General features: G+C 33.2%; 1 protein-coding gene across 4 annotated transcripts; it reads left to right on the top strand.

Moving 5' to 3' along the window:
• Positions 1-4,375: 4,375 nt before the first annotated feature.
• Positions 4,376-21,895, top strand: LOC139843892 (uncharacterized). 4 transcript variants are annotated; one of them, XM_071834073.1, is made up of 30 exons: positions 4,376-4,501; positions 5,614-5,704; positions 5,974-6,276; positions 6,658-6,818; positions 7,446-7,511; positions 7,713-7,830; positions 7,926-8,035; positions 8,170-8,265; positions 8,622-8,745; positions 9,085-9,152; positions 10,119-10,205; positions 10,655-10,807; positions 10,921-11,016; positions 11,162-11,221; positions 11,305-11,423; positions 11,556-11,643; positions 11,946-12,050; positions 12,138-12,242; positions 12,320-12,372; positions 12,506-12,569; positions 16,781-16,915; positions 17,017-17,129; positions 17,204-17,297; positions 18,062-18,281; positions 19,007-19,137; positions 19,269-19,415; positions 20,266-20,394; positions 20,656-20,754; positions 20,857-20,895; positions 21,426-21,895. In XM_071834073.1, the coding sequence occupies exons 3-30, from the start codon at positions 6,036-6,038 to the stop codon at positions 21,561-21,563; spliced, it is 3,159 nt and encodes a 1,052-aa protein (XP_071690174.1). In that variant the 5' UTR covers positions 4,376-4,501; positions 5,614-5,704; positions 5,974-6,035; the 3' UTR covers positions 21,564-21,895. The 4 variants fall into 4 exon arrangements, with proteins under 4 accessions (XP_071690174.1, XP_071690176.1, XP_071690173.1 ...); XM_071834075.1 differs by having other exon boundaries at positions 4,387-4,555; positions 12,141-12,242; XM_071834072.1 differs by having other exon boundaries at positions 4,388-4,555.
• Positions 21,896-22,743: the final 848 nt, after the last annotated feature.

The raw sequence follows: 22,743 nt of genomic DNA, 5'->3' as shown, positions 1-22,743 counted from the left end.
AATAATACACAAAATAATAATACAATGTAGCATGGAGATGATTATGATCCGTTAACGATATGTGAAATAACAATAATAATAAATATGGTTAAGGATGTTATCGAGTTAGCGGGACATCGCGAGTTCAAACCTGGACTTGGGAAATTTTTTTAGGACTACTCCTTGAGGTAGTTTACTTATTACTCTTTATTGTTATTATTATTATTATTATTATTATTATTATTATTATTATTATTATTATTATTATTATTATTATTATTATTATTATTATTATTATTATTATTATTATTATTATTATTATTATTATTATTATTATTATTATGATTATGATTATTATTATTATTATTATTATTATTATTATTATTATCATTATTGTTATTATTATTATTATTATTATTATTATTATTATTATTAATGTTATTAAAATGTTAAGGTTAGGTTTAAAAATAAAATTTAGGATTAAGTTATGATTTAAAATAGGTTAATGATATAATTATGATTATTAAGAAAAAGTATGATTAAGTTTATGACAAATACCTATAATTATTTCTGAAAATTATTAATATTATTATATTAAAACTATTATTATTATTATTATTATTATTATTATTAAGTATCATTATTATTATTATTATTAGAATTATCATTTTTTTTATCATTGTTAATTTATTATCCCTATTATTATTATTATTATTTTTTAATATTTATATTATTATTTTTATCATTTTTATTATTAGTATTATTAATTAATATATCAAATAAAGATTTTCTATATAAAAATATATATTATTAACATAGAGCATAACTATATTAATATTTTTATAATAAATATTAATTATCTATTTAATGTATATAAAATAAATATAGTTAATTTAGTTATTAATGAAACGTACAAGTTACTAAAATAACAATTAATAATAATACCTAAATTTGTTCGATTACAAGTATAGGTTTTAATAAATATATGAATAATATAGGTTCGTGAATCCGAAGCCAACCCTACACTTGTTCAATGACGTCATATGTATTTTTACTACAAAATACAGTATGGTGAGTTTCATTTGCCTTTTTACCCTTTATATTTTTGGGCTGAGAATACATGCGCAATTTTTGTAACTGTTTTACGAAATAAACACAAGTAATCGAAACTACATTATATGGTTGAATGATCGAAGCCGAATATGCCCTTTTTTGCTTGGTAGCCTAAGAATTAGGGAACATCACTAATTTTGAGAATTAATGCACCCCTAATTGATGCGAATCCTAAAGATAGATCTATTGGGCCTAACGAACCCCATCCAAAGTACCAGATGCTTTAGTACTTCGATGTTGTTTTATCATGTCCGAAGGATTTCCTGGAATGATAGGGGATATTCTTATATGCATCTTGTTAATGTCGGTTACCAGGTGTTCAATCCATATGAATGATTTTTGTCTCTATGCATGGGACGTATATTTATGAGAACTGGAAATGAAATTCTTGTGGTCTATTAAAATGATGAAAATGAATGATTATGATAAACTAATGAACTCATCAACCTTTTGGTTGACATTTGAAAGCATGTTTATTCTCAGGTATGAAAGAAATCTTTCGCTGTGCATTTGCTCATATTAGAGATATTACTTGGAGTCATTCATGACATATTTCAAAAGACGTTGCATTCGAGTCGTTGAGTTCATCAAGATTATTATTAAGTCAATTATAGTTGGATATATTATGAAATGGTATGCATGCCGTCAACTTTCGATGTAATGAAAGATTGTCTTTTCAAAAACGAATGCAATGTTTGTAAAATGTATCATATAGAGGTCAAGTACCTCGCGATGTAACCAAATGTAATGTATTCGTCCAGATGGATTAGGACGGGTCATTAGAAACCTCGCCTCAACCTACGAGGTGCTTATTCTGTTGTAACTTGTACACTTGATCGGTGTATGCTTAGAAAGGGTAAAGGGAAGACGTGTAGCGCTTTAACTATCTGCAAGGTTAAAGCTTTATAATCAAGTGCTCATGCTTATGTATAAATTTACGATGTTTCTTATAAATCCTGTGGCCTAACTTACGAAATGCTTTACTAAACCTGTAGATTCACTCAATGTTTTCGTTGATGTTTTGCATATTTTTATCTCAGGTCCATAGAGGTATTGCTTCCGCTTTGCAGGGTTGTCATGATTGCTTGTTAGCTGCTAGTACTGGATGTTGTCCAGCATGTTTTCGTCATGATGTATTTTAAGAACATATATTCGCATTGAAAACTGTCATTTCAAATAATGTTTTGGTTTACTTAAGTTAGTCGTTTATGTCAACTGCTTTTCAGATACATTTCTTTAATAAATGACTTTGTTTTGGTATTTAATGCGAATACTTTTTCGGAAACGTCACATATAGAGGGTGTGACCGTTAAACTGTGGGACCGGAGTTAATACACCGTTAGTGGATTCTGACGGGGTATTACACATCGGCGGCTGATAAGTGACCGTACAAGACCACGTGAGAATGCAGAAGTTTAACGCATGTGCAGACATGTGTTATTCTTTGTCAACGCCTAGGGAACACAACATTCTATTTGTTTAATCAAATAGTGGTGCCAAACTGAATTTGGGTGTTCCTACAAATAACTATCAAAGAGGAAAGAAGAGAGCACGCTCTCTGGTGCAGTTGTCCCCACAAATACATACATCCTATGTACCAGTGGACAATGGAACAATTACACGATTAATAGGACTAATATAAATAGAAGTATTCACTATTGTAACAACTAGTGGTATGAGTTTTATTTATTAAGAGTCCAAACGTGTAATAGCTTTAGATAACCTCGATAGCTATAACTTAGGTAAATATGTATCAACCAACTATCATTCCGCCAAGGATAGTTGTGATTCTTTGTGATTTATATCAACAAAGAATAACCGTTGAAAATTACCTTTGACTCTTATCTAATTTACTTGCATGAATACTAATTTGGTTAAACTGTTAAGATAATCAAAAAAATTGTATTCACCCCCCTCTACAATACTCCTGTTGTTAATCAAGGGACCAACATAAGCACATAGTACAAATGGAGTGGCCATTTGTAGTCTTTGTTCTTGATGGTACATATGTGTAAGCACATAGTACAAATGTTTGAAGCACAAATTGAGTTACTATTCGTCTATTCTTCCTTTTAGATAAATGGAGAATGGGGAATATGCTTAGCTTTAACCTTATCGGACTTCAAATCTTTCGCAACCGATTAGAAGAAATCAGAACCCGATCTTCACCGTGACCCGAAGATATAATACCCTTGCCTTTAAAAGAAGACATTGCATCTAAACCTTGATCTTGAAACTCATTCAAATCTAACTCGTCATCCACTACGACCTCATCACCAACGTCAAGCACGAGAATGTCCACACAAAGAGAGTCTAAAACATTAACTTTACGAGTAGAAGATTATGAAGGTGTTTCTACAGTAGATGAAAGCTTCCTCTAACCAGACCAACTATGAATAATGAATGAATTTCTTAGTCTTCTCACAATCTACATGTTTGTACAATTCTTGGCAGACCTTATTGAAGGAATGAGTATACCAACTTTAAACTACGGAAATGGCTTAATATGAGTGAATTTCTCTTCGTTGGCGATTCCCCGAAGGTAGCTAGTATGTGAACTGCTTTACGCCACCGAAAAAGAGTTGAGAGTGTGAAAGTATGAATTGTAATCCATTGTGTTATGCTTCCGTCTTGTTCTCATATTTATAGGAGAAACATCTTTTTTGCAGAGTCCCTAGATAGTTTGGAAGCATTAGTTGTATTTCATTTTTGTCTTCTTACACCATAAAAGTTATGTTGTCCCCTTTTCTTCTTTGTTTGGGGCCGCCGGGCTAGCGGTAGTAGGCCACTATTCCTTTGACTTCACATCATTTAAGATTCGGTGCATGGGTTTGGACGCCACCGCTCCGTTTAGACATGCCTTCGTTTCCTTTCTTCAAAAACTACTTCGTATTTCTCTTCGTGCTGGTAGGGTACGCTATCACTACATTACAAGACTTACCTTTGTGATGGGTAATAAATTTGTTTAGATTGATAGTATTATCGATAAAATTACTTGAACGATTCAGGGTCACGTGAGTAGATGAATTCGAAGTGAGGGAGAAATAATTACAACCACATGGTGTTGGGCCGGTCCAAACGTGTCAACGTGATTGTCTAAATATAATTTTTTATTTTTTTTATTATTATGCTGATCCAGAAGAGACCAAAGTCATACTTTGACAGCACCAGCATCAAAGCAAAAAATTAGGGCTTTTTAATTTGGGCTTCATTTTAGAGTTTGTATTTATTTATATTTATTACCAAGCCATCTTCCTTTTACCACTACTTTATTAGTCGTAAGCCACTCTCTTACCTGTTTTTCATTCCTATTATCATCTATCTATCTGTAGATATAGATACAAGTTGTAGATACATCTATGTACTCGGCGATTTAATCGACTCAAGTAACTCAATATACAGATCTCAGGTTTATCTCTTCTGTCGGAGATACAAATTGTATCTGATTCTACGGCTTCCAAAGGTGTTTGATCATTGTATATGATCAATTCTGTTACCTGATTTTTTTTTTGGTATAATCAATTGCATACAATATCATTTGTTGCTTAATTATATGTTGTATCAGATTTTATTTGACTTACTGTGATGAAGAATCAAAGAAATGAAATTCACATGTTTTTTTTTAATCTTCTAATAAATGAATTTTGTTATTTATTGACTATTAGTATAGATTAATCATGATGTTGATTATGCATTTTGTGTTTATCGAGTTCGTTTTGAGGATTTGTGTATGTTAGATTGCGAAATGAAGATCAGAAGTCGGAAAGAAATATGTTACTAACGGCAGTTCATTTGTTTTATTCTATCAATCAAATTGCATTGCTTAACTCTTAATAATAAATTATGTTACTGATGGCACCATATTCTGCTGGATGTAATGTGATGTATAATAAGAGTAATGGAAATCACATGTTTTTAGTTATTTATACTTTTTGCTGTTCAATTACTTTAAACTAGAAGTTATTTTCATGATCTTAGTTCCTGGTTAACATTTTTGTTCATGTGATCTCGGGTATCTTATAGTCATTTCGATGATTTCTTTAAGCTGATGTAAGTTCTGTTCTGATCAACTGCACGGTGTGATTTTTAAATATATTATGGTCATTTTATATTAGTAAAACGGCTCATGTTATGGCATTATATTAGGAAAAAGGGCTCATGTTATGGATGTTTTGTTTAACGTAATGTTATGTAAAAGAATTCTTTCTTTTAGAGATTTCACCTTTGGTTTTGAATTATAATTTTTTGGTTGGCCTATGATCTTAGTTTCCTGGTTAGTTGTATTTTAAGCTAGTGGTTATAATTTCAAGACTAGGCCTGTAGCTGCCAGTTTGTTTTGATTTTAATTGTGCAGTTCAATTGAGTTCATTCCGCCAGTGTTCAGGAGATATGTGTATTAGACTGTGAAATGGAGATCATATAACTCATATGAATAAGCAAAATCAATCATGTCATTTTCTTTAAACCATAATAGTGTAGCTGATGTCAGCTAATGTTATTATTGGTCTTTTCTTTTTACAGGATTGTTGCAGTATATTTCTATATAGCAAGGATTGCTGACGTTTTGGTCATGGTCGTATATTTTGGAATTCTATCCATAGCCTTTATATATGTAACATTTTTTTAAACCTCATACATGTAATAGGAAATAATTTAATGATGATGACAGATGCTTTTTTGTATGATGAACAATGTAATATCTCTATATGTTATAATATCTGGTTTATCATCATATGCTGTACCTTTTGATTATGCCCCCCTATATTGTTCTTTCCGTTATTGTTGCGTGTCATTAATTGGTCTGTCTTTGATAAATGTGAGTCATATACATTTGTGTAGTTATCAGTCATGATGCATGACCTCTTTGTATATATTTTGTAGACCTAAATTGGATAATTGCTGGTTCTTGATACGCGAAAGTCGATTTTTAATTCTAATCAAGAATGGAGAGCTTAGCGCAATTGGAAGCTTTGTGTGAGAGACTGTATAATTCACAAGACTCTGTTGAACGGGCTCATGCTGAGAACACACTAAAATGCTTTTCAGCAAATACCGACTACATTTCGCAGTGCCAGTATATATTGGACAATGCATCAACTCCTTACGCATTGATGCTCGCTAGTTCGAGTTTGCTGAAGCAAGTGACTGAGCACACACTATCCTTACAGCTACGTCTTGATATACGTAATTCTTCTAATAATCTTCTCTTTGTAGGTTTACATATATGCCTTGTAATTCATAGATTAACTCATGAACATACATCATAAAACCTTCTTTTTGGGTAGTTAATAATGATCTCATACACTAATTTGTTTTTTCTGGCATCAAATATGGGTAAAATAATGCTTATTCAGATTTGCTAAAACGTATTAGTGTTATATTATTATCGATCATTGTTGTAGTCTCGTTATTTAACATGCTTTGTGTGAATAATGTAATAGTCAGCATTACTTCTTTTCAAGTTTCCCATGAGTGCAGTTCGATCTTGTGGTGTATTCATTTGTAGTGAGTAGGGCCTCTTTCTCGTAACGTCATGTAATTTATTTGTTTGGACATTTGATGAAGGAAACTACATTATTACATATTTGGCGAAAAGGGGACATGAATTGCAGCCATATGTAATTGGATCTCTAGTCCAGCTTTTGTGTCGGGTGACCAAGTTCGGTTGGTTTGACGATGATGGTTTCAGAGATGCTGTCAAAGATTCTACAAATTTCTTGATCCAGGTAATACCTTACCTTTTCTTTATGCATTAGCCTTTTTTATTCTTTTATAGATCTTTGTTTCGCATCACTCAAAGAAACAACGAAAAGTAATGAAAATTGCATAACTGAAAGTTTGAATTCATATTATCAATGATAAATGGCAGTTGCAGCTTAGCCGATGTTAAAATTAATCAAAGTTTTCAATAATCCACAGTTTTAAGAAATTAAATCTACATAGTTATCTGTTGTGATTTTTGATTAGCTGTTAGCAGACTATAGTATTCTTCCTTATTTTGATTGGATGTAGTCTGATCTTCCTAATTCCATGCAGGCTAAGCGTCAGAAATTTTATTGGTAGTAAGTTAAATTTAGTAATTTACATTAGGCGTTATCGTTGAGTATTACTCTTCACTTCTGAAATGTGGAAGTGTTATGCATATATCATATTTACTTACATATTATGTTTCTGATCTCACTATTAGATTTACCATAATCAGCTAATATCACATACTAAAAGTGTGCTGTAAAACTCACTTTAAATCAGAGTTGCTTTGCCTGCCTTTTGGTTTTTTATGCAGTTTAATAATATGTTGATGCAAAATAATATAACGCTCACTGAGTTTCTTACCTGGTTGTTGTCTTTGTCAGGCATCACCAGATCATGTTTCTATTGGTTTAAAGATTTTGAATCAGCTGGTCAGTGAGATGAATCAGGTTGGTAATATGCCTTGCCTACTGAACAATTTGTGTTATAATGTAAATATATGTTATGTTAATATTAATGCATTTGTGTAGTTACTAGGGTTTTTTTTTTTTTTTTTGTGATTTTTTCATTATCAATCGTCATTTTTTTCTTTATTATTATCAATTAATTATTAATTATTTTTATCATCATTATCATTCGTTACTTTACAGCCAAATCCTGGATTGCCTTCTACACATCATCGAAGAGTTGCTTGCAACTTCAGGGATCAATCTCTTTTTCAAATTTTCCAAATATCTCTTACCTCCCTACAACAGCTGAAAACTGATGGTAATGTTATAGTGATCTTTTGTTTCAGTTATAATGTTTTCTGTTGTTATATTAAAAAACAATTGTCATATTAGAAAACATTTATCTGGGTGCAGTTGGCAGTCGCTTGCAAGATCTGGCACTATCTCTGGCATTAAAATGTCTGTCTTTTGATTTTGTTGGGACATCAATTGACGAAAGCTCAGATGAGTTTGGTACTGTCCAGGTATGAGTTTACAATAGATTCAAATGTGAATTATACATTATAAAGAACATGTTGACTGTAATTGAATTATCCTTAAAGGTTCTTGTAACTTATCGTTTTTCCATTAATCTTTATGATAACTGGTAAATTTGCAGATTCCTTCTGGGTGGAAGCCGGTTTTTGAAGATCCAACCACACTACAAATATTTTTTGATTACTATGCAATCACAAAGCCTCCTTTATCGAAAGAGGCGAGTCATATATCAGTTTTTTTCTCTATTTTATTGAATACAATTCTGCATCTCTACTTTTGCCTCTTTTTTTCTCGAAATTTCTAGCTGTTCTTTTTTCAAGTTTCCCCAAGTAAAAGGCTGCATCACCCATGTTCCATTTTAGTATGTAAGTTTTATTGATGGTTAGAGAAGAATTGATGCCGTCATAAGAACTATGCATTAAGTGCATCGTTAAAACATACTTAACTCCATCGGTGCTATCTAATTTTTATGTGTTTTTTGGATTATTTAGTTATCTGGACTGGCTTAATTATTCTTGTATGACTCTCGAGCTCTATGTTAAAGCCATATTGTACTTGATTTTGTATTTATAGGCTTTGGAATGCTTAGTGAGATTGGCTTCTGTAAGGCGCTCTCTATTCTCAAATGATGCCGCACGTTCGAAGTTCCTGGCCCATTTAATGACTGGAACAAAAGAGATCTTACAAGCAGGACAAGGTACATAGTTTTCTGTTGTAGTATTAGGTTGTTGTGGTATCTATTATCTATTACTACTAATAGTTAAAGCAATATCATATGCTATATATATTATAGTTTCATGATCTCTTTCTCTGTGGTATGCATATGCTCAAGAACAAATATTCAATTTTTGTTTATATCTTATAATCCAAAAATTTCAAGTTAGTTACTAAAATTCGGTGCTTGCTTGAGTGATAGTTATGTTAATCTGTAACTGCAGTGTACATCTTATCCTTTTTCTATTTGTTGTTTACTTTGGACTTTTAGATTCTATCAGTGAGCATAAATCTCAATGATTGTTTGTGAATTGTGAACTAGGTCTTGCTGATCATGAAAATTACCATGAGTATTGCCGTCTTCTTGGACGGTTTAGAGTAAACTATCAGGTGATTTGTGTATCTTTTTGCATTTTGAATACTTTCTAGTTTCAGGATACTATTTATTATGTTGAGTCTCTTCACAAGTATTATGTGCTGGTCTTATATAATTATTGTGCACTTCATCATTCCAACATTATGTAAAGATACTACAGTAAGCGCAGATGCCTTGTTTTTCAGCTACAAACATATTAAATAATTTTAATCAACCGAGTTACATCTATTTTTGTAAGTCTTTCTGAAATAACATGCTTGCTAAGCAAGAGAAGGAAGATGCTATATCAATGTTTTATTGTTTAAAGCCCTGTTCTTCGGTTAAAATAAGCATCTTAACCTCTTGCTGAGTGAGCATATTATATCATAAAGAACGAGGTGACTTTAATTTACACACATCAACATACACATCGTTAGATATAGATATAATGTTTATAACTGAGACATAAGGTCAAAACGTGTAAGTTGGCCGGGACACGCTAACCCTGTGTGCCGTAGCACCCACCAATCCCACCCCGAAAGAGACCTGTGCCGGCAAAGTACCTCCTCCCAGGTACCACAGTGACGGCAAGGCGATTTTTACCCCAACTAGCTAGACCCCCGAAACACTTCACAAATTTCCCCCCGGAGGGAGAAATAATTCCATGCGGGGCGCCCAGACTGAGAATCGAACTTGCGCCTTTCTTAAGGTCAAAGCTTCCCCCACTGTGGGCCCAGGGATCAAAGGCATCGGGTACCACTGAGCTATAAGCTCGTTGGTTATAACTGAGACATATCCCTTAGAATCTAGAGCATAGAGCAAGAAAGTAAGCAAATCAAGAATCTGAGATATTTCATTTGAACTCACATTCGTGTTTGGCTACAGTATCTTGGATATTGGGTAGTGTTGGGTAAACTCTTATTTAAATATTGCAGTTGTTAGTATTCTTAAATTTCCAAACACAGGATTCTTGAAAGTTTAATCCCTGTTTGTGGTTGCAGCTATCAGAACTTGTGAACGTGGAAGGTTACAGTGATTGGATACGTTTGGTTGCAGAGTTTACATTAAAATCCTTGCAGTCATGGCAGGTTGGCTTGGTGTTTACAGCTTTAAAATTAGATAATATGATATATCAATGTTATTTGGAGTTTGAAGTATCTTCTAGAAACAAACTTGAATCCTTTTGACGTTATTCTAAAATCCAAAACTTTTGCACTGATATATTAAAACTAATGTCGTTCCAAATTCCTTATATTAGAAGTCTTGTTTTATATATACAATTTCATACATGAGAGGAAATATCACAATGAGTTGAGAACAATACATGTATCCATCCATATGTACAATAATGCAATTACTAAATTTGGTTTAAATAATCACTGCGGTTAATGGGACACGCACATTTGATAAAGAAGTACAACAACTATGTGACTTAATTATCTATCAATTATCAGATAGTATTTGTTTTGATTATTTATGGAACTAAGATTATATTCGTTTTTCTTATGAATTCTTAATTACTTGATGCCTCTTGCAGTGGGCTAGTAGCAGCGTATACTATCTTTTGGGGCTGTGGTCACGGCTCGTATCATCTGTGCCCTACTTGAAAGCTGATGCACCTAGCTTGCTTGATGAGTTTGTGCCCAAAATTAGTGAAGGTTTTATTACTTCAAGATTTGATTCTGTGCAGGTACATTGCACTTAGTCCATGAGTATCAATTTTCATTCTTTGGTGAACTCAAGTCTTGTTTTTTTTTTCCCTTAAATTTACATAAGCTCAAATTTATCGAGTTTATTATGTAGGCTACTCCTCAAGATGACCTATCTGAGAATCCTCTTGACAATGTAGAGCTTCTACAAGACCAGCTTGACTGCTTTCCACATCTATGTAGATTTCAGGTATAAACATTGGTATTACCTTTTTAGGACTTAGTATACAATAATCATATTCAATATTTAATATTTATTTTATCTAATATCATAAATCATAAAGTTGTATTTGAAAGAAATGTTGACTACTAAATCAGTTGCTCTTGTTTTTCAGTATGAAAGGTGTAGTTTGTTTATTATAAACATTGTGGAGCCCATACTACAACTCTATACGGTAGGCTCTAGTTCCAATTGCTTTTCGTTCAAATACTTGATGGCATATTTTTGATGTACTTAATAAGCTGTACTATTTTATAGGAAAGAGCACAAAATCAGATTAGTGATAATAGTGAACTCTCAGTCATTGAAGCCAAATTAACTTGGATAATTCATATTGTCGCTGCTATATTGAAGATTAGACAGTGTACTGGTGGCAGGTATCCAATATATAGTTCTTGATATACATTTTTGCTTACATTCTTAAGTAACCTTTGTTGTCCTTGGTGGACCATAATTTTCTCTAAACTTTTTTTTTTTTTTTTTTTTTTTTTTTTTCTAAAAATATTCAGTACGGATTCCCAAGAAGCTATTGATGCAGAATTATCAGCTCGTGTTTTGCGTATCATTAACGTCACTGATAGTGGATTCCATAGTCAGGTAAAACATCATAGTGCACATTGTGCTGGATTGTGGAATATGGACTTTAGTTTTTTCTACACATCCAGTTTGATCTTTTTTAAGAATAAAAATCAGATTGCTACATCATCTTTCAAAGATAAATCAAACATAAGACTTTTTATGTTACTAGAAGATTTTTGTAGGCGCGCTAAATTATGACATGATCTAGGTCCTACGAAACCAAGTATCATCTATGGTTTATTTATAAGTAAATGGTCAATTAACTTTCTAATTTTAATATGATGCATTAATCTATATCTATCTATAATATCTCATTTCAGAGATACGGTGAACTAAGCAAACAGAGACTTGACCAGGCAATATTGACATTCTTTCAAAACTTCAGAAAATCTTATGTAGGTGATCAAGCCATGCATTCTTCTAAGGTGAGTACTTCGAATAATAACTTTCATGCATACTCTAAGCTATTTTTCATCATCCAAACAATTAAAAACCTTGAATTTCTTTTGCAGCAGCTGTATGGACGCTTATCTGAGCTGCTTGGACTGCAAGATCATCTTCAGGCATTAAATTTGATTGTTGGGAAAATTGCAACAAACCTCAGGTGTTACACAGAGGTAGTTAATCTTCCTTATTATGTCTCTCTCAACTTGAAAACCGTTGTATTGTTTCTCATTTATTGTTTTACTTACAGAGTGAGGTAGTCATTGATCACACCTTAAGTCTGTTTTTGGAACTCGCTTCTGGGTTAGTTCGATCTTACTAGTTAGTTCTCTTTGAGTTTTTATAGAGTGTGCCAGTTTTTTTTTTTTTTTTTTTTTTTTTTTTTTTTTTTTTTTTTTTTCCGAAGATGAATATATTCGTGATGTATTTTTTGCAGATATATGACAGGAAAACTACTTATGAAGTTGGACACTGTCAAATTCATTGTTGCAAATCATACAGTAACTCCCCATCTATACTTATATTATTCAATATTTTAACTTAAGATATTATTATTATTATTATTATTATTATTATTATTAGGAATTAGGAAAGTTTTGTGAATATCTATTGTAGTTAGCTAAGTCTTACGGAACAAGCTAGGTAAAATCTATAAATACAACAACAACAACAACAGTACCCAATACCACTTGAGTGGTGTATGGGGGAGGTGAGATGTAGACAATCCTTCCTTTATCCGAGAATAAAAACAAGTCATTTCTCCACCCAGAAAAGTAGAGAAAGTCATCCCTCTCTTTATTCGGCGGATAAAGAGATTGCTTCCGAGTGGACCTCCGGCCTTTAAAAAAAAAATAGTAAAATAAAATAATAAATAAATAAATAAATACATAAAAATTGAGACGCCATGAAAATGGTAGAATCAAATTTTCATGGGTTTAAAAGCCTGCCTGAAAATCAATTTAGGCTCTAAGCGGCAGTCAAGACGCCACTTAATCGACGTTTGGTGTTGCCTCAATAAATAAAGCAAAGGTACCTTGTAAACAGAACACGAAAGGTATGCCGGGTGGAAGTTGTTGCACAAGCAAAGAGCCAACCACCCGTAACAAACCAAAGCACCACTCATGCACCTTTACGGTAGACATCCCCGAAGCCACACAACTAAAAGAAAACCACTCAAGCTCATGAGCAAAGAAGGTCGTCCTCAGCCATAATGACCTCAGGATGCACCGAACGATACGAGACACACACCCACCCACACACCCACCACACACACACACCCATCTATACACACCCCCATACACACACCCCCAATAAAACATAAACCTATATATAAACCAGCATACAACCGTACATAAACATACCTACATACCTGCAAGAACACGTACCTACGTACATACAAACACCAACAAAACAAGCAAAAACATACATACAAACCTGCAAAAAAAAAAAAAAAAAAAAATACATAATCAAAACCTACAATTCTTCAAAAAACAGAAAACCTACAAACATAGACATAAAAAACCTACACTACAAAACTTACATACATACCTCCCAAAAACAAACGTACAAACCATGCATACATATCAACAAACAAACGTGCATACAAACACCAAAAAACAAAAACCTACTCGTCTACTAGTACTAGTAGATGTAAATAATAAAAAAAGGTAATGATAATGATACTAGTAATAATAGTAATAATAATACAAGTACAAGTAGTAGTAAAATAATAGTTAATAGTAATAGTAATAAACATAATAATAATAGTAATAATTATAATAAAAATTAATAATACAAATAATAATAATAATACTAATAATAATAATAATAATAATAATAATAATAATAATAATAGTTTTAGTAAAAGTACAGTAATAGTATTGCTAAGAGTATAGTAGTAGTACAAATGATAATAATACTATTAGTAATAGTAATAATAATAATAATAAACATAATATAATAATACTAATAATACTAATAATAATAATAATAATAGTAATATTAGTAAAAGTATAGGAATAGTACAGAGTAGTAGTGATAATAATAATACAAATAGTAATAGTAAAAATAATAATATAATAATAATAATAATAGTAATAATAAAAATAATAATATTAATATTAATACTAATAATAATAATAATAATAATAATAATAATCCTAATAATAAAACTAGTAAAAAAAAAAAATAATAATAATAATAATAATAATAATAATAATAATAATAATAATAATAATAATAATAATAATAATAATAATAATAATAATAATAATAATAAAAGAAAAGTAACCCTACTCGACTATTCTAATTCTAGCCCTCCACGCACCCCTATCAGAAGTCATGTCCTCGGTCAACGAAAGCTCCATCATGTCGAGCCTTAGTCTATCCATCCACCTACGAGTAGGTCTACCCCTTCTCCTAACGCCAACGACCGTGAGTGCCTCGACTCTCCTAACCGGTGCAATACTTGGTCGCCTCATCACATGCCCAAACCATCGAAGTCGTTCTTCTCTTAGCTTGTCGATGATGCTACCGACTCCAAGGTCTTCCCTAAACACCCCATTGGGATCATATCTAACATGGTTTTACCGCACGTCCACCTAAGCATCCTCATTTCTGCCACTTCCATCCTTCTCTGTTGGGCCTTCGTCATTGGCCAACATTCCGATCCGTACAACATGGCAGGTCTAATTGCCACCTTGAAGAATTTCCCTTTCAATTTGAACGGTATCTTCTTGTCGCACAAGACCCCTTTCGCTGCTCTCCACTTCATCCAACCTACCTTAATACGATGAGTCACGTCCTCGTCTATCCTCCCTGATTTGTGGAGGACCGAACCTAGATATCTAAACGACTCTTGTGGTTGCAAGATCTGGTCCCCAATGCTGATATTCCCTCCAACATTTAGTTCATCCTCAGTCCTACTGAATTCGCACCTTAGATATTCCGTCTTTTGTCTACTGATCCGTAGCCCATTTTGTTCTAAGGCCTCCCTCCATCGTTCTAGTCTTCTATTAAGTTCATCCTTTTGTTCCGATACAAGCACGATATCATCGGCAAAAATCAGACACCAAGGGATGTTCTCTTGTATTCCTTGAGACAGCTCGTCGAGGATCAAAGCGAAAAGGAAAGGACTAAGGGCTGATCCCTGATGCAAGCCTACTTCTATCGAGAAATACTCTGTGTTTCCCACAGGCGTCCTAACACAGGACTTCGCCCCATCGTACATATCTATAATAGCTCTAATATACTTACATGGGATACCCCTAACATTAAGGGTCTTCCAAATCAGCTTTCGCGGTACGCTATCATAGGCCTTTTCTAAGTCTAAGAAGACCATCTCTAGACCCTTTTGTTTCTCCCTATACTTCTCCATAACGCTTCTTAAAATATGAATTGCCTCCATCGAAGAGCGCCCTGGCATGAAACCAAATTAGTTTTCTGAAACCGTAGTTTCGCGTCGAAGTCTAGTCTCAATCACTCTCTCCCAAAGCTTCATAGTATGACTAAGTAATTTTATGCCTCTATAATTACCGCAGATTTGGGCATCTCCTTTATTTTTGTAGATGGGGATAATCTCACTGAGTCTCCATTCCGTAGGCATTTTATAACTTCTAAGAATCTTATTGAAAAGACACGTCAACCACCTGACACCATCGTCGCCAAGGCACCGCCACGCCTCTATTGGAATCTGGTCCGGTCCTACAGCTTTGTTTCTACCCATTTTTCGTAGTGCCGATCTTACTTCTCCCTGACTGATTCTCCTACAGAAGTTGTTGTTCCGGAATTGTCCTATTCCCAAGTCCTGTGGATCCTCTTGGCGCCCGAGTCCTTCACCCACGAAAAGAGATGAGAAACACCCTTCCCATCTTTTCCTAATTTCTTCTTCCTTCACTATGGTTTGACCGGCTTCATCCTTGATAAACTTGGTGATATCTATATCCCTCCTCCTACGCTCCCTCGCTTTTGCAATCCTGTAAATATCATTTGCTCCTTCTTTAGAGTCTAGTTTTCTATACAAATCTTCATACGCTTTATCTTTTGCACGGGCAACGGCCTTCTTAGCTTCTCTATTGGCTTCTTTATACCTCTCCTCTGCCCTAGTTCTATCATCACGTGTCCCGTCCCGGCATCTAATGAGCTCCCTAAACCTCAGTTGCTTAAGCGCAACTTTGATTTGAACCTCATCACTAATCCACCATGATTCTCTACTAGACTTATGTCCTCTCGATGTCCCTACTGCCACACCTAATGTTTCCTTGGCAACATCTCTAATAGTTGTTGCCAAACTATTCCACATCTGATCTGCGTTCACTTGAGTAACCGTATCCATTCCTGCCTCTACTCTTTCCAAAACTGACGCTTTAAAAGTTTCGGCATTCACTTCATTCAGCTTCTTCCAAAGGATCCTAGGTAATTTTATGCTGAGTATTAAGGAAAGTGATTTTGGATCATTGGAGAGTTCGTTTACCTCTCGAAAGTAGACCGTGGGAGAGTTAATCGATTTCTCGGATATAATTTATATTATGTATTGTTTTATTAGTTTTTATCACGTTACGAGCTATTGGTTCGTATGCAATTTTATGTTCATGTGAACTACTTATGTATCTCCTTATCTTTGAGTCCCTAGTAGATCAGTTATCTTATTTCTTTTTATAACACTTCATACGTTACGAGCTTAATATTTATAATCATCTATTTTCATTTGTAGAGGGAACATTTCCCCTTCCTGCATGAATATAGAGGCTCTCGCAGTAGAACGACGTTTTATTACACCATTGGCTGGCTTATTTTTATGGAGGACAGCCCAGTTAAATTTAAGTCATCTATGGATCCACTATTACAAGTATGATCCCTTTTATCCTTCTTTTTTAAAATTTTCAAAACAGCTCCTTCATCATTCGTTTATCTTAAACAGGCTTTTGATGCTATTTTTCGTTGCTTTAGGTTTTTATCAGTTTAGAGTCGGTCCCTGATGCTATGTTTCGTACTGATAATGTCAAATATGCATTGATTGGATTGATGCGGGATTTAAGAGGAATAGCAATGGCCACCAATAGGTTAGTTTCCTTTACTAAATAGTTTTATTTCTATTGGCTATGTTAAAAATGACACTACATTTGATTATTTTCAGTCGAAGAACATATGGCCTTTTGTTTGACTGGTTGTATCCTTCTCACATGCCAATCCTTTTAAAAGGGTTCTCACATTGGGCAGACACACCTGAGGTAACTTCTCGGATATTCATTCTTTTATGTTAACGCATCTCTTTTTATTATCCCCTACTCAAGATTACCAACTTAAACTACCTGTTATCACTAAAAAATACACACAGAGAATTACTGTATTATTTAGGACTTCTAAGTCTTACACTTAACACTTCTAAGGCAACCTATGTGGGAGAAAATGTCGTATGTTATATGTATGCTAGTTGTTACTATTCTTTGACATTCTATGAAATTATTTGAATTTAATAGATACAAAATTGATCATACGAGTGGATTTTGGACATTCTACTGTTGATATTGACAATTTGTAGAAAGTTGATAAAATAAATTTTGGAATTTTAGTCATTCTTTGTGTTAATAAGTTTGACTTATACATGTTTCATCTAACGTTACATATCCCTGAAAGTTTGCAACAACATATGCAAACATGATAAGTTGGATTAAAGAGAGATACTTAGAAAAAGTATTATTTACATTCACAAATAATGGAAACCTAATGAAACAAATGAGGGATCTCTAGCTCTGATCCAAACCTTGAGTTGATCTTTCACCTAAATTGAACTGATGTTGTTTCAATATGTAGTCTAAGTTGTGTTATTTAAGATTGATTGTTTTGATAAATTATTGATGTGTGCAACAAATGCAAATTTATTCATTTGGACTACAGATGCTATCTAGTTTGTGTTGTAATTGAGATTTCGACAGATACATAGAACGAATCTACCGTTCTTTTCAAGATTCTCAACCAAAAGTTCAATTTGCAGGTTACTACCCCATTGTTGAAGTTTCTGGCTGAATTTGTATTAAACAAGGCTCAACGCCTAACTTTTGAATCCTCATCTGTTAATGGCATTCTTCTTTTTCGAGAAGTTAGTAAACTTCTTGTGGCATATGGTTCAAGGATCTTATCTATGCCTAACGTTGCGGATATCTACGGCTTCAAATACAAGGGGATATGGATTGCATTGACTGTTCTTACTAGAGGTATTTTATGATTTTTATATATCCGTATTTAGCAAAGCTTCTGAATGTATGATTTTTGGATTATTAATGTTTTTATGTGTTGCTTTATTTGTTGTTCACTGGCTTAGTCACAAGTGCATTGTGCCAATAGGCACACACTATTGTAAATTACCTAGATTAATGCCTGATTACCCCTTTTTAAGAACAGTCTGTTTCGATTTTCCAACATCCGTGGTCAAAATCGGATTTGTTGATCAAAGTATGTCGAAGTCAAAATTGATGAAAATTTTAACATGAATTTAAACTAGAATTTTATTTTATAGTTTCTGAACAAAATGAACAATTTTAAACAGTTATGTTAAACTTTATGTTCATTTTCATGGTTTTCTTCTAGATTTACTCATATAATTTTAAAATCTATTTTTTAAATGTATAAAAAGTACAGTCCGATTAATCCCTGAATTGCCGTTTACTCGACCAATTACTCCCGGAATAGCGAGTTTTGCAACCTTGGACACATGCATAATTGCTTATGTGATTTATAAAATCCTATTGATTGTGGCTTGTGTATATACGAATAGATACATACGTGAGTGATAGGGCAGATATGAAACTTTAGTAAAGGGATTATAGATAATCTGACATGCACTTTTGTTTCGAAAACTGTACCCTAATGGCTTTGGTCATGCCGGTCACATTCGATTGTGTTTTTCTTACTAACAACAATGTCTGTATGCTGATGACAGCCCTTGCTGGAAACTATGTAAATTTTGGGGTGTTTGAATTGTATGGAGATAGAGCTCTTGCCGATGCACTTGACATTGCTCTAAAAATGACCCTATCGGTTCCTTTAGCCGATATTTTAGCTTACAGGAAGGTATGTTGATCATTTTGTTCATTGGTATATATTTTAATAAAATTACTATTTTGCTTATAATATGTTCAGATTTATAATCTATGTAAAACGTATTTCCATACTCAATTAACGTTAGTTATTTTTGTTTGTAGCTTACAAAGGCATATTATGCATTTTTGGAGGTTCTATTTAACAGCCATATAGTTTTTATGCTGAATCTGGATTTGAACACTTTCATGCATATAGTTGGCTCGCTAGAGTCCGGGCTGAAAGGCCTTGATACAAACATCTCAACTCAGGTATTTGTGGTAGTTAACATTTGTTTATGAAAATGTGAAGAAAAAATAGTTTTTATAAATAAATGTGAATCAGAATCATTGAGAATTAATCTTTCATGATGAAATTTTAATGTAGTATATAACATCGATGAATATTAGGTTGAAATCGTTGACAATTAACATTTATCATGACTATGTTACCAAAATGAAAACTGAAGTAGATGATGAATGTTACTGACATGTATTTGACTAAAACTAACGGAAAGAACATATATTCATGATGTTAGGTGCTAAACTCAATAACATTCTTTCGGGGGAAACATAACTTTTCATGTAACTTGAACATTCTTTTCGGAAAATGTCAGAAAAAAGAATTTCTAATAAACGTTAATCAAAATCGGAGTACATACGTTAAGCTTTATTGATTGAAATACATGTAGGTTATAACATTAGTTGACAAATATTAAAAATAAAAAAATCGTTAACCTTCATCTTGACTGAATGTTACAGATATAAAAAACTTGACCAAAATAAAAATAAAGTTGGCGAATGTTATCATCAACAGACTAATTCTTTTAAAGAACATACAAGAAATTAATTTATCATTTAAATATTCATTAATGAATAATAAATAATTTTTCTATGCATATAAGTCAAATAAATATCTATCAATGGGTTTTAACTGATACATATTTGGGTAAGGAAAATATGTTAAGGTGGCTTCTTATTTGGGGGATCAGAAGTGAAGCCTAGTTTTGTTCTAATCGACGAGTCATATTTGCAATTTTACCTCGTTTAATGCATTTTTAGCATGGATTTTCATTTCCATTATAGTTTATGTATTAAACAATTTCAAAACTTGTTATGTCAGGCTGCATCAGCAGTTGACAATTTGGCTGCTTTTTATTTCAATAACATCACCATTGCGGAGGCCCCCACATCATCCGCTGCAGTCAACCTTGCTCGGCATATTGCAGAGTGCCCCACATTGTTCCCAGAAGTAAGCTACATTGACCATACAGTTTTAGATGGTATTATAGTACAATAAATTGTTATATGCTACTTATAATGAAGGGATAGTTTGTATTGTAGTCAGTTGACCACTTTTCAACAATGAGAACGGTTGTTAACTTATTATCTTAAATCTGCATTTTTGAGTATCCTTGCTATAAACCTCGAACAGGGTTCTTAATAGCTTTACAGTTTGCTTGAATGGTTTCTCATTTTTGTTTTTTTGTTTTCTGCATCTTAATGTCATCAGATACTGAAGACCCTTTTCGAGATTGTTTTGTTTGAGGATTGTGGGAATCAATGGAGCCTTAGCAGACCAATGCTAAGCTTAATACTAATCAATGAGCAGGTGAAATTCCACCCTTTGAATTATATAAAAATCTGTCACACTATGGTGTATGATTTTAGTATAATTTTGTATTTGACTGAGGTAATCGCCATTTAATTGCAGATATTTTCAGATCTGAAATCTCATATTTTAAGCTCACAGGTTTGTGCGCTCATCTTTTTGCCTATGCATGAAATGTTGTTGTTTGTCAAACGTTTACTCTTCACCGGTTCAGTTCTTTTCATGTCCTGTTGCATGCTCCCGTCCCCATACATTTCGAGCTAATATGCTTGTAGTTAACCCAAAATATTTGGGTTATTACAAAAAATAAGCTATATATATATATAACAAAGAAAATTACAAATTGCCATGCAGAATGTGTTTTAGTTATATGTGCAAATCTTAATCCATATACCTAGAAATAGTTTGAATCTACATGTAGTTTACTCCTCGGGTCAGAATAGTAAGTAGAACGTAAATAATTTTCTTATATTATGATTATTATGATTATTATAATAATTATTATTATTATTATTATTATAATAGTAAAGTTTTCGTACTCGTCAAGTTTCCAACTTGTTTCGATATGTACTAAGAAAGAGAGTAAGAACACTGCCCATTTAATAGTAAAGGTTTTTTAAGACGCGAATTTGATCAAAATTAAAATAACTTGTATGTATTTGATATTGCAGCCAGCAGATCAGCATCAACGACTCTCCTTATGTTTTGACAAACTAATGGCTGATGTATCTAGAAGCTTAGATTCAAAGAACCGAGACAAATTCACTCAGAATTTGACAATATTCAGACACGATTTTCGTGTTAAGTAATTAGGGTTCGTTTGCCAGTCATCTGTATAAAAGAAATTCTTAACATTTAAAAAAGTGAACATCTTTCAAAAGATCTTGTGCTGATGATCACATGTCTGTAGCCGTAATTACGCAATGATATTGATGTTTGCTAAGGTGTAGTTTTGTTGCCTGTACAGCAGAGCTCCTCTGATGAAAAGGGGAGAATAGTGTCTGAAGGTATTTGATTGTAGCATATTCTATTTATTTACAACCTAACTTTGTATCACGTTTTTGAAAGACATCTAACATTCATATCCACATTTGGTTATAATATATTATATAAATTAACTTTTATTAATGCAACGTTTGAGTTTACCAATCATCACTTCTGTGTGTTGTTATGTTCAATATTTTCTAAGTTATCCCATTTAGTTTTTGTTGTGTGGTAGTGTAGTATGATCAATATTTTTCTTAGATAGCCTATTTGGTGAGGTCCTAAAAGTTGCTAAATCTTCTTGTAATCTTGCAAATATTGGTTTGATGTTCGCTTTCATCAAAACCAAGATTACGGAACACGTTCATGATGTGGTCGACTACAGATTTGGATTGTGCGTTGTTTGATGATTTTCCCCTTGATCTTTTGGCTCTCTCTAACCGTATCGTTATGACGGGCCACCCCTACTATGTTCAACAAGTTGAGATGGTTAACCATGTGTTAAGTGTCAACAGTGACCATGGGAATATTGATAATGTTGTAACAGTCGATCACTCACCGGAAATAGAAGAGGGTATAGAAGAAGAAGAAGTAGAAGTTGAGGAGAATGTTTTGTGCGCTAACGCCTTGCGTTTTGGTAGTTTAGAAGTTAATGATGTTACGGGGTCAGGCATGTTATTGTCTACATTCTCGAAAAATGCTTCTGTTCGTGTTGATGAAGAGCATTTGTGTCCTAATGACCCTCCTGAGAATGTTGATCGTGATGTGAATTCAGCTCATGGTGATGTTATTGTTTGTCCTGTTGAGGTTAACTTTGTGGATAATTGGCCCATTAATCTGGGCCGAATTAACAAGAAGAAAATGATGGGTGGTGGCCCAGTAGATGTTTTGGTTTTTAACGGGTCAATAAACGATGGTCCACCTCCAGGTTCCGGTGTTGAGTCGGTTAACGTAGAGAAACCGGTTGTTCCCAAGACGCCGATGGTCAGGAAAAGAAAACAGTAG

Source organism: Rutidosis leptorrhynchoides, chromosome 4, assembly GCF_046630445.1.
Source record: "Rutidosis leptorrhynchoides isolate AG116_Rl617_1_P2 chromosome 4, CSIRO_AGI_Rlap_v1, whole genome shotgun sequence".
NCBI lineage: Eukaryota > Viridiplantae > Streptophyta > Magnoliopsida > Asterales > Asteraceae > Rutidosis > Rutidosis leptorrhynchoides.
Note: the sequence above shows the minus strand (reverse complement) of the source record. Positions and strands in the feature narration are given on the sequence as shown.